We start from the raw sequence: 12406 nt of genomic DNA, 5'->3' as shown, positions 1-12406 counted from the left end.
AATGCACCTAATATACCCATTTGCTATAATCAGAAAAATAGAAGCAACCACACTTTCCTGCAGAGATTTATAGGACTTGTGATTTACAATAAGAAAGTAGCAGTGCAGAGGGGACAGTTCTAAAAAAATTAACTACCTAAATATATCCAGTTGAAGTGGTTCATAAATGGATAATCACTGCACTAAAATGAACTTCATTCTGGTAAAAATGATGTTGTTACAAAGAAATATGTATCACATTTTAATAAGTGATGCTTATCATTTAAATTCAACCAATTGTCTCACATTTTTCTTGCTAAGCAAGCTATTCAAATACAATACCAAAAGTAATTGTACAAATGTATTTTAACTTTAGCCAACATAGTAGTAATTAAATAAAAGTTAATTGTGCTGTGGCCACTATGGCATCACAGAACTTTGATAAATTGTGTGGCTATGTAAACTGTTGTTTATTGCCATAACAATTTTTAAATAAATTTAAAATAGAGTTAAATTGTTATAATTTGACAGGAATATTACAATTCCTACTATGGAGAATATCACATGTAATATAAATAAAGTGGCCTGGGCCCTGGAAAATAGAGATGTACTGGCAATAGAATCTCAAGTAAGTTAATCTTTCTTGCCTTTCATTTAAAGAATTTCCATTAATCTGGGTCTGCTTCTTTTCTTCCAGTAGAGCATACTTAATGATTAGTTCAAGTTTTAGGTCAATAGTGTTTCAATTCATTCTGCTGTGTCTAGTGTAGCGTATAGCACTGGCAGCAGATTGTGTACTGCAGACTTCTTCTTATTTGAAAAATGTCAAATGTCATAAATGTTTGTGATAATGCACTTCTCACTTACAACATGATGAAACTTAACATCAAAAGCCCTGTTACATACTGCATGACATATGACTAAAGATGAAAGTTGACTCCTTTCAGCTAGATATGACCAGTATCCCAATTTTACTCAACTAAGTCCAGATACCTTGAAAGTACTACTGCTATTACCTAACCTGCTCCATAAGTTTTACACCTCCTCTGTGTTGATGACCTCTCATCAAAAGGTTCACTTTCTTCATTTTATAGACTCATTACCATGGCATGGTTAATTTCTTCTGCAAGTGACAGTAGTAACTAGGGTGAGAGTGTGGGGGGAAGTTGTGGCTTTTTCCATATAACTACAAACACACAATAGCTTTTCTGTCATTAACAACTGGATCACATATTAAAAAAGCATTCAAAGAAGAAAAGATAACATAAAGGAAATGTGAGAGTGACTACACCATTGTGCAAAGCAATCCACCCAATAAATGCATAAATTCTGCACCAATGCTAGTAATAGATCAGGAACAAGTACCCTACTGACACATTGAAAGCATGGAATTCAAAATTACTATGTTGTTATAATGAATGGCTGTGACCTTAAACACTGACACATTGTACTTGTTAGCAAGAGTGAACAATTTATGGTTATTATGAAGAATACAGGCATGAGGATGAGGGAGGTGATGATGGTGATGAGGAGGAGGAGGTTAACATCCCTAGCAGCTGCTGGGGAATCATGTCCCTACCTCAGTAAGCTGGATAGGGGAATAGCTCCAGATCCACTGCCCAGGATCCCTCCTTTCCTCCCCGACAGGAGTTTTTCCACGAGAGCCACATTCCCAGTGCGAGCAGCTTCCAGCAGTTCCTGGTCCTTCCCCATGGTCAGTAACCAAACACCCCCTCCCTCCTCGCAAAATACTATAGATATAGCTAAACCCCTTCAGAAAATTCCCTCCCTCGATCAAATAATCTCCTCCTTGCCTGAAAGCCCTGCCTCAAATCTGGGCAGTGAGGAGAGCCCTGCAGCCCCTACAGAGCAGCAGCAAGAGGGAGCAGGAGAATCACCTCCTAGTTACACTAGCTCAATTCAGGGTGGAGTGTGGCAGGAAAGCGGGAGGGGGGATTAGGGAGAGGAAATTAGGCCAGTAAAAGACCTTGCCACACACACACCAGATCCCAGCCTGCAGGGGGGCTGGCTCAGCCTCAGAGCCTGCGGGGGGCGGAGGGGAAGAGACGAGATAATGACCAGCAGGGAGGGACGGAGGGAGGAGGCGCAGCCCTGGCCAGCCAGGCCCGTTGCTGGGGAGACTCAGATCTCTCTCTCTGAGTGGCTGGCTGGGTTTGGTCCCACCCTCTCCCCGGATCCTAGTCCCAGCGCCTCGTCTTGCTGCTACCGCTACTAGCGATGCGCTGGGGATTGTGTCCCCTCAGCACCTCGGCGCGGCCCGCCCCGCCCAGCAACAAGAGCGAGAGCTCCTCGCGCTCCACCGCGCGGCGGGACCGTTACCGGCTGCTGAAGACAAGGCGCTGCGCGTGCAAAGGGGGCGGGGTAGGCAGTGGCTCTGTGTGGAGACCGCTACCGGGCGTGACAGAAGCAGGTGTTCCCGCTGCAGCTCAGCCAGGGGAAGGGGCGGTGGTTCTTGCTATGGCCTCGGGATAAGTGCAGCTGGGTGAGTCTGGAGCTTGGGGGGCGGGGAGCGAGGTGCTGCTGAGGCACAGGGCAGGAGCCCCACGCTGGGATCAGAGGGCAGCGTGACACCCCCCAGTGGTGGGGCGGGGCTGCCTCGCTTGTGTGGGGGGAGGGAGAGAGCAAGGGGCTCGGGACTGCGAAGGGCACCGACGGGAAGGAGCGCGTGAGTTGGGGTGGCAACATCCAGCTCCCTGCCAGACAGCGTGGGGGAGGGGTCGGTGGGATTCAGACATGAGCGCATGGGGGGGAGGGGACACTATAGCTACGAACCACACAACAGATTGGGGTGGGGGGTAAATAATGGCAAAACTCCCACTGACTTCGTTGGGGTCAAGATTTCTCTCACGGAGGCAGCAGGGGTCCACTGAGTTTGTCTCACGTTTGTCAAAGGAGGGGGAACGCTGGTGGAACGGGCCCCCTTTAGACTTGATCTTCCCCTGTCCTGATGCTAGTGGATCTGACACTGAGTGTTTTTAATGGGAGGCTTCTTCCATCATGATGATGATTTTTCTCCTGCCTTGGCAGCTAGGGTAATTTTTCTCCACAACTCCAGTGGGTTTTATGAGTTACATAGAAAATTTGCTCTCTTGCCCAAATCATTAGCTCATCCTTGTCTAATGCACTCTTTGATACTGTTTATGTATGAAAAGCCAATTAATAGCCTTTTTCCTCCCCAACTGATTTAGTAGATTACCTTTACTATTTATTTCTGTAACAACAGGGGTGTTACAGGCAAATAAGACAACACCCCTTAGAAGTCCTGCCTCATTGAAGGCAATGGCAAAACACCCATTAACAATGGGTGCAGGATCAGGTCTTAAACTAAGGGTATGTCTACATCTACAATTTTGCAGCGCTGGTTGTTACAGCTGTATTAGTACAGCTGTATAGGGCCAGCGCTGCAGAGTGGCCACACTTACAGCAACCAGCGCTGCAAGTGGTGTTAGATGTGGCCACACTGCAGCGCTGTTGGGCGGCTTCAAGGGGGGTTCGGGGAACGCGAGAGCAAACCGGGAAAGGAGACCAGCTTCGCTGCGGTTTGCTCTCGCGTTCCCCGAACCACCCAGCAAACCGCAGGGAAGGAGACCTGCTTGCTCGGGGTTCGGGGAACGCGAGAGCAAACCGGGGAAGGAGACCAGCTTGATTACCAGAGGCTTCCTCAGGTATGCTGGGATACCTGCTTATTCCACGGAGGTCAAGAAAAGCGCTGGTAAGTGTCTACACTTGATTACCAGTGCTGGATCACCAGCGCTGGATCCTCTACACCCGAGACAAAACGGGAGTACGGCCAGCGCTGCAAACAGGGAGTTGCAGCGCTGGTGGTGCCCTGCAGATGTGTACACCTCCTAAGTTGCAGCGCTGTAACCCCCTCACCAGCGCTGCAACTTTGTGATGTAGACAAGCCCTTAGCCCTGATCCAGTAAACTCATGTGGGTAAATTTATGCATGTAAGTGTTTGCAGGATCAAGGCCTTAGTTAACAACCAAAAATAATGTATCATAGCCTCTAATGATAGAACAAGAGGCAATGGGCTTAAACTGCAGCAAGAGAGATTTAGGTTGGACATTAGGAAAAAGTTCCTAACTGTCAGGGTAGTTAAACACTGGAATAAATTGCCTAGGGAGGTTGTGGAATCTCCATCTCTGGAGATATTTAAGAGTAGGTTAGATAAATGTCTATCAGGGATGGTCTAGAGTGTATTTGATCCTGCCGTGAGGGCAGGGGACTGGACTCAATGACCTCTCGAGGTCCCTTCCAGTCCTAGAGTCTATGAATCTATAATAGGCAAGAGATTAAGCTAGGGAGGGAGGCCATATTAAATACTCCTGGCCTTATCCAGCTTCTGTTAAAGTCAAAGGAAATTTACCTGTTGACTTCAAAAGGAGTTGGATTAAGTCCTTGGTGGGGAATACTGCTCTTTTAGGAAGCCATGTTTTTTCCCCATATATAGTAACTCATATAACTGTTTTATTTCATATGTTTTAGTTAATTACATTGGAACTTTTAAAAAATGAATTTAAGTTAATATATTTGCTTAACTCTCCAGTAACCGTAAAAATATACCATTTGGAATTGCAGCCCACCCATAACACTGCAAAAATAGCTGTTCACAGCATATTTAAACAAATACAATCCAGTTTCTATCCAGACCATGAATCCTACATATTTTACATTTTTTAGGATTTGAAATGATGAGTGATGTTTTCCCCCAGAATAGTAGCAGAACACTTAATAGGGCATCTAATTATTAGGTGTGGAGACTCTCTATAGTTCTTGCCTTCCTGACTGAATACATACCATTGTTTAATATAAACGACATACAGTTTAAGACCTGACTTTGCAAGCCTTTACTCATGTCAGTGTTTCTATTAAAGTTTATTTTTGTATAAATAAACAAATACATGAATTAAGCTTTACAGTTTGAGCCCTTAGTCACAACTGGTCTGGGTCACATTTGAACCATCAATCTAAAGCAGAGCTAATAAAATGCAGAGCTTATTACTGAACACCTAAGTCATCCAGTTCCAACAATGAAAGTAATTATAAATGGAGTAACCCCCATATTTCAGCATCTAAATCTAGGCTTGTTGTCCATGACATGGCTGGCCAAATGTAGCCTTTAGTTCCATCAGATAATGGGATTGCATCTATCTGAGTGGCTAATGTGACATATGATGTGTATGAAGGTACTGAAAATAAAGGCTGTGACCATGCAATAAACTCTGCACTGGCAGGCTCTTCCATCTGTGCTGAGCTCTCTTGAAGTCAATGGGGTTCCACACTGGCTCAGAGGTCTGTCTGTGTGGTGCTCATTGCAACATCAGGGCCAAAATGTGCATGTTTGCAGATAAGATTGGAAACAGAGCAAATACTAAGGAACAAGCAGATTTTAAGAATTTGGATTGTTTAGGTGATTGAACCAGCAGATGGCAAATATGACTCAGTGTAAACAAATGTTACATAATTAGTCCTTAGATTTTATTTTCCCCAGACTATGTGCTAAGTGAAAATACCATCCATGAGAATGATCAGGAAAAAAAGAGAGGACAAGTGTGGAAATATCAGTGGGCCAAATTGTCCCCTCATTGACACTGGCAAATTCAGTGTGGTGCCTTGGATGTAACTGAGTTCAGAATGTGCCCCATTAAATCCATCAGCCCAGTGTCCAGCAGCACTAAAAAATCCAAACAGAGCATTAGGTTGTGTTAGCAGATATAATATAAAATAATTATTCTAAAAATTAGAAAGCAAAGTTGATAAGGAATTTGGGCCAAATTATGTAATGGAAATGATTCTCATAACAAATCTTTTGGTGGCCTTAGACTGTGGCCATCAACTCTCACTGATGGCCGCACTGACAATTTTCCCTAAAATACTTAATTAACTTTAGGAAAAAGAATGAAATACACACATCCTGATTTATATTTGTAGGGGGTTTTGGCAGACTCAGTAATCAAAATAATGCTGCCCCCCCTTCTGGAGTGATATTTGTATATTTGTTAATATCACAGCATACTTAATAGCTACCTGGGAGGCTATGAAAAGTGATAAGTGATATTAATAAACATACAAGTATCACTTTTCACAGATAGCTAGTAAGTCTACTGTGAAAAGTGATACTTGCATGTTTGTTAATATCACCTTTCTCAGCAAGCCCCAGGACCCATTAAGCCCTGGATGTGGGGGCTGAAGGAGGAGGCAACCAGGGCCAGAGGCAATGGTGAGATGGATGGGGGAGGCAGCTGGGGCCCAGGGCAATGTGAGGGATGGATGCGGGGATGGGTGGAGGATTCTGAGGGGGGCAGTCAGGGGGTGGGAAGTGGGAGGGGTGGATGGGGGCAGGGGCCAGGCTGCTGGAGGAGGCACAGCATTCCCTACCTGGTCCTCTATACCATTTTGCAACCCCAATATGGCCCACCCCTGGGCCAGAGCCAGGGCCTGGTGTCTGCTTCCATGCAGCCAGGGCCAGGACTCAGTGCCTGCGGCCAGAGCCTGGAGCTGGGGACAGAAACTTTGTGGCCAGAGCCAGGGATCAGAACCCACTGCCACTCAGCGGGTCAGTGCCCGAGGCTAGTGCCTGCTCCGGCACAGCCAGAGCCCGGAGCTGGATGCCAAAGACCAGAGCTGCAGGGCTGGAGCCAGGAGCCAGCACTTGCCGCTGCATGACTGGAGCCAGCACTCACTGCTGCACGGCCAAAGCCAGGGATCAGCACCCAGGGCCAGCTCCCGCTACTGTGTGGCCAGAACCCTGGGAACAGAGTTGTGAGTTGGCACCTGCTTTCATGCAGCTGGGGCAAGAGATCAGTGCTAGGGCCTGTCATGGGTGCATGAAAAGCCACTGGTGGCTGCATGCAGCCACTGTGGCCACATTAGAGAAATGTTGGTCCTAGGGCAGCTGAAGCAGAGAATTCAAGACACAAGTTGATCTGTTTCTAGAGATGACATGGATAGCAGAGTGTAGTGGAAAAAAAGCAGAATTATGGGATTAAATTGAACCAGAAATGCAGGTAGATTGGACCAGATGGCCTCACCATTCCTAAAAGTTCTTATGTTCCTAATTATTTATGGTATAAGCACAGCATTGTGAGTGTTATATGCACCATGAACTGGTTCAAGAGACTTAAAATGTAGTACAGCTTGGTGATATATTCTAAGAGATAAGGATAATTTGTAAAACAGCCAAAATATGTTTCAATCCATTTTATGCTTTTAGAATAATACTGTTCCATACCTGAGCAGAATTTTGATTATGTGATTTTAGTATTTGGGCAGGCATTTTTCACTCCATTGTGGCATCATTCAAAGAGTTACAAAATTTCTCTGTAGCAGAAACAGATGCCTTAGATTCCATGTTTTTTATTTGCCAAAAATGCAAAGACACAGCAGTTACGATAATTAGAAACTTCTTAATGTGTTTGTCATTTCAAAATACTGGATATCACTGTTATACAAGTGTGTTAGGGCATTTTTTTTAATTAATTGTTTTTACATTTCCACGATTACACAGTTTTGTTATCTCATCAGGACAGAATATAATTCCTTGACTTCCCCTTTGTCCTTTAATATATCAATTTGAAGGCAGATTAAATTGGGTTCTCTCTCTCTCTCTCTGCCTCCTTTTCCTTCTTTATATACAAGCAAAATTATAGATAACATAAAATCAAACAGTTGCATAAAATACATAAGCATATCACTAAAACTAATGATTCAAAAGGTAAGGTCTCATCAGTTCTCCAACACAAGATTATATAAAGAAATGCAAAGAACTCAATCAGGAGTGCTGGCAACCATTATGAAAGACAGCTACAAATAATGAAACAACCTATCAAGTTAATTTTGGCAATGAAAAAAAATTCTTGTCCCTCTCCCCAACATTGCATACCCTGGATGAGGTCAGGGACAATTGCTGCCCCTGTGTCTAAGGTACTAAAGGTGCTGCTCCCCAAATACTACCAGTCCCAAGGTGGTGCATATCACCTCAAAGATTTTGAAAAGCATTGTGTGTTTTTATCTCTACACAACAAGCATAATATGAAGGAACCAAACAGGCACGGTACGGTCCAAATGACCACCATACACAATGTGCAAAGCCTAGCGTTGTATACACCCAGCTCTTCTAGCAGGTTTCAAAACAGAACACAGAAAGTGCCATGAGATGGCTGGATTGTCTTCCATAGAGAAAATAAATGGAAATGGTCAGCACCTCTCAGGATAAGACACCTAGCACTTTGCTGGATCAAACCCCTAGAGAAATTAAATTAAATTAAAATTAGACAAATGCAGCTAATACAGTTAGAGAAAAATAACCACAACCATTTTTGAAAGGGAGACACTTAGAAAGCAATAGTTTTAAGGAACCTACCGTGCAGGTGGTGGAGTACAACAGACATGATAAGAATGGGGGGTAGGGGCTCCCTCAAGTCCCCTCCAGGTCCTGCTTCCAGTTATTTATAATGTTCTACCCCTCAGTTTGTAGTACACAAGGGCTTCTCTAAATAAAACAGTCAGATAAAAGAAAAGTCCTCTCCCTTTTCTTTCCCTTACTAGAGAGAAATTCTCACTATAAGGGGCTCTGCATGAAAACAAAGAAAGGCAAAGGGGCTGGCTATCAGGCAGTCTTCCTGGATTTGACTCTTTGGGCTAAGTCTCTCAGTGGGTTTATTGTCTTTTAATGAGGTCTACCTCAAACTCCTCCTTGTGAGTTGGACTGTAGTGCAGCTGCGCCGTATAACTTCGGGAGCAGTGAAGCCTGCTGCTGTCTCCCTCTTGGCTGGTGGGTCTCTGCTGTCAGCAGTCTCTGAGGTGGAGCAGCTCTCCTCCCATTCACTTCTCCTTCCTATGGCGGGGTTTCTGTTTTTAAGCCTTCCGGCAGAACAAGCCTTCGCAAGTGGTGCCTTAGAGCTAAACAGGCCCAGAAGAGCTCATTAGTATTCTTTCCACCAGAGTGAGGGCATTTCCCTTCACATACTCCACCTCTCAAGCTGGAAAGGGAATTCTGGGGTGGTTTGTCTCCATTCCTGCTCTCCCATGAAAAGAAATCAGCATTAGCATGGTCCTTTCCTGCCCAGTGTTGTACTCTGGAATTGTAAGGTTGTAGTGCAAACTACCATTGCATTATAGGTGCGTTTATGCCTTTCATGGTGTGAATCTGGTATAGGGGAGCATGATCTGTGATGAGGGAGAAAGGGCTATTGAACAGGTAATACCTGAGGGAAACCAAGGCCCATTTAACCACTAATTCCTCCTTTTCAATAATTGAGTAAGCTTTTCTCTAGGAAACAGCTTCCTACTCAACTATATGTAACCCTTCTGCCAGGTGAAGCCAGCAGCAACAAGGGCAAGGTTCAGTATCTAGGGTTCCTTTTCAACAATACAACACAAAACCAGCTCGAGCCCCCAATCAGTGACCTGGGACAATTATACACCACCCCCTGGGGACTTCTAAGAGGCAATACTTCCCCTCTCACAAGCACAGAGTCTGAGTATAGCAAAAGCTTTTAATAACATTGGGGGTGGGGGGAAGGATAGCTCAGTGGTTTGAGCACTGGCCTGCTAAACCCAGGATTGTGAGTTCAATCCTTGAGGGGGTCACTTAGGGATCTGGGGCAGCCCCTCTAAACTCATTGGGCTTTGAAACCCATGTCTCCTGCCTAGCAAGTGCTGTTCAGTTGAGGGTGACTCCCTCCATTGGGGTATGCCAAGTACAGTTCTGCTGCCTTCAGTTCACACAACAAGGATAGCAACCCTTTATTACTCCTGCCCCAATAACAAGGAGACTGGGGATCCAACACCAGCTACAAGTGATCATTTGGGCAAGCAGTCCCATCATGCTGAGCACCTAGGCACCACTTTTAGGGCATTGCACACCACCTTTACTTGCTGCATGTGGTCTTCCCAGGTAGAAATATAGATGACAAAGTTATCCATGTAGGCTGTGGCATACTGATGGTGGGGGCTGAGGATCCTATTCCTGATCTGTTGGAAAGTCTTGGTGGCTTCCTGCAGGTCAAAAGGCATAGTCTTGAATTGGAAGTGTCTGAAGTCTTTTTCCACAGCTCACCACTAGATGTCACGGGGGAACTCATCCAGACTCTGTTTACATATAGAACTGACTGAGTGTTCTCCTCCTCTGAAGTCTTGAGAGAGTACAGCACTGAGTCCAACATTCGAGGCATCTGTGTACAGTATGAACCCCCAGGAAAAATCAGGGCTGAAGAGCACATGTTTTCAATTTACTAAAAGCTTCCTTGTATTTCTCATCCCATTCGTTCTTCTTAAGCCTGGTCTACACTACAGGGCTAAGTCAACCTAAGTTACGCAACTCCAGCTACATGAATAACACAGTTGGAGTCAACGTAACTTAGGTCGATCTATTGTGGTGTCTACACTGTGCTGGGTTGATGGGAGACACTCTCCTGTCAACTTACCTTATGCTTCTCATTCCGGTGAAGTACTGGAGTTGATGGGAGAGCAACCTGCAGTTGATTTAGCAGGTCTTCACTAGACCCGTTAAATTGACTCCCGGTGGATCAATTGCCGCAGTGTCAAGCCCTAGTAAGTGTAGACATACCCTTAGAGTTGTTGCCTTTTATGAGGTCCATAAGGAGGGCCTGTGATTGAGTTGAAACTGGGGATAAACCTCCAGTAATATCGTACAAGGCCAAGAAAATGCCTCATTTGCCTCTTGTGGGGAATGTAATTTAAGGCCTGTACCTTGCTGATCACTGGTTTCATATGGGTGCCTTCTACACAGTTCCCCAAATAGATTACTTCCTCTGTGGCTAACTTACATTTTGCAGAGTTGACCATAAGTCCCACTTTTAGGGCTTTTCACACCACCTTTACTTGCTGCATGTGGTCTTCCCAGGTAGAAATATAGATGACAAAGTTATCCATGTAGGCTGTGGCATACTGATGGTGGGGGCTGAGGATCCTATTCCTGATCTGTTGGAAAGTTGGTGGCTTCCTGCAGGTCAAAAGGCATAGTCTTGAATTGGAAGTGTCTGAAAGGAGTGAAGAAAGCTGTTTTCTTTTTCAAACAATGGGATAAAGGGTTCTGACAGTAACCTTTTATTAAGTTGACAAAGCTCATGCATTTTGCTGGTCCCAGCCACTCTAGTAAATCATCTACCATTGGCATTGGGTATGTGTCAAATTTCAAGATGGAATTAACCTTCCTAAAGCTAATGCAGAACTGAACCAAACCATTTGGTGGGTCTCCTCCATTCACTTTTGGATTTACAATTACTCCCATCTCCAGCATCTCTCACACTTCCTCTCAGACTGTACCCCACATCCTCTGTGGCAGTGGTCTAGGGTTCTCCCTGATTAGCTGGCAAGGGGTGGTTTCTAGGTGATGTTGGACCAACTGTGTTCTCCCTGAGCAGGTGGAGAATACTGTTGCAAAGTCCTTGGTCAATTGAAGTTGCTCCTTCTTTTGCATGGGGAGAGCCCCTCACCTCCTGGTACTATTGTTGGTTCTTGGCTGCTAGGTTCTTGGGGCCCTAATTCAGGGCCTGTTGGAGAGGAAGTTATCAGCAGAGCTTCCCATGTCTTCCAAGGTTTGAGAAGATTCACATGATAGATTTTGGTTTCCTTTCTCCTTCTGGTAGTCTTATCTCATAGTCCATGTGCCCTATCTGCCACACCACTTCTAGTGGACCCTGCCATAGAGCCATTAATATAGATTCAGCTGAGAGTAGTAGCTGAAGGATATGATCAGACAGGTGGAAAGTCTGTAGTCGTACTCCTCTATTATTTCTTTCCTCTGTGTGTTGGGTCTTTCTCAAATTCTCTCTGGCAAATAGCCATATATCTATGAGTTGTTCCCTTAATTGTAAGACATACTGGGTTGTACTTAAAGCCCCCACATCTTGTTCCTCACAGCCTTTTTGCAACACGTTCAAGATTACTCATAGTTGGTCACCATAAAGCAACTCAAATGAAAAGAACCCTGTGGAGGCTTATGGGACCTTCCTTATGGCAAACAGGAGTGGTGGGAGCAGCCAGTCCCACTGTTTGGGATTGTTACTGACAAAGCGTCTCAACGTATTATTAAACTGCTTAACTAGGCTGTCGGTCTGTGGGTGGCACACTGAGTTTTTCAGGGGCTTGACCTTCAGAAGGGAGCATAAGTCACTTACCAGCTGGGAGGTGAAGTTAATCCCTTGATCTGTTAATATTTTGCGTGAAAATCCCATATGTGAGAAGAGCTTCAAGAACTCTGGAGCTATCACCGTAGCTTTTGCATAGAGCAGAGGCACAGTTTCCAGGTACATGGTTGCATAGTCGACAATCACTAATATGTATTGATGCCCCAATGTTAGGGGCCCAGCCATGTCCACTCTCATTCTCTTCAAGGGTGTTTCAATCAATGGCAGAGAAACCAAGGACGCCTTAGGGA

At 44.9% G+C, this 12406-nt stretch overlaps 1 protein-coding gene and 1 long non-coding RNA gene across 9 annotated transcripts in view; one reads left to right on the top strand and one right to left on the bottom strand.

Annotated features, from left to right (window-relative positions):
* The window catches only part of ANKS1B (ankyrin repeat and sterile alpha motif domain containing 1B), a 756551-nt gene extending 754552 nt beyond the window's left edge, over positions 1–1999 (bottom strand). For 2 of the 8 annotated variants that reach the window (XM_030548477.1, XM_030548479.1), the window contains exon 1: positions 1559–1999. In XM_030548477.1, coding sequence (XP_030404337.1) covers positions 1559–1692 — 134 coding nt within the window. In that variant the 5' untranslated portion in view covers positions 1693–1999. The remainder of the gene's footprint in view (positions 1–1558) is intronic. The other 6 variants (XM_030548473.1, XM_030548475.1, XM_030548472.1 and 3 more) reach the window with 4 other exon arrangements.
* A 392-nt stretch (positions 2000–2391) lies between these two features.
* Positions 2392–12406, top strand: part of LOC115644305 — a 54836-nt gene continuing 44821 nt past the window's right edge. Inside the window, exon 1 of the long non-coding RNA XR_003998471.1 lies at positions 2392–2482. This is a non-coding gene — a long non-coding RNA (uncharacterized LOC115644305). The remainder of the gene's footprint in view (positions 2483–12406) is intronic.

This window comes from Gopherus evgoodei, chromosome 1 (assembly GCF_007399415.2).
Source record: "Gopherus evgoodei ecotype Sinaloan lineage chromosome 1, rGopEvg1_v1.p, whole genome shotgun sequence".
Classification (NCBI taxonomy): domain Eukaryota; kingdom Metazoa; phylum Chordata; order Testudines; family Testudinidae; genus Gopherus; species Gopherus evgoodei.
Note: the sequence above shows the minus strand (reverse complement) of the source record. Positions and strands in the feature narration are given on the sequence as shown.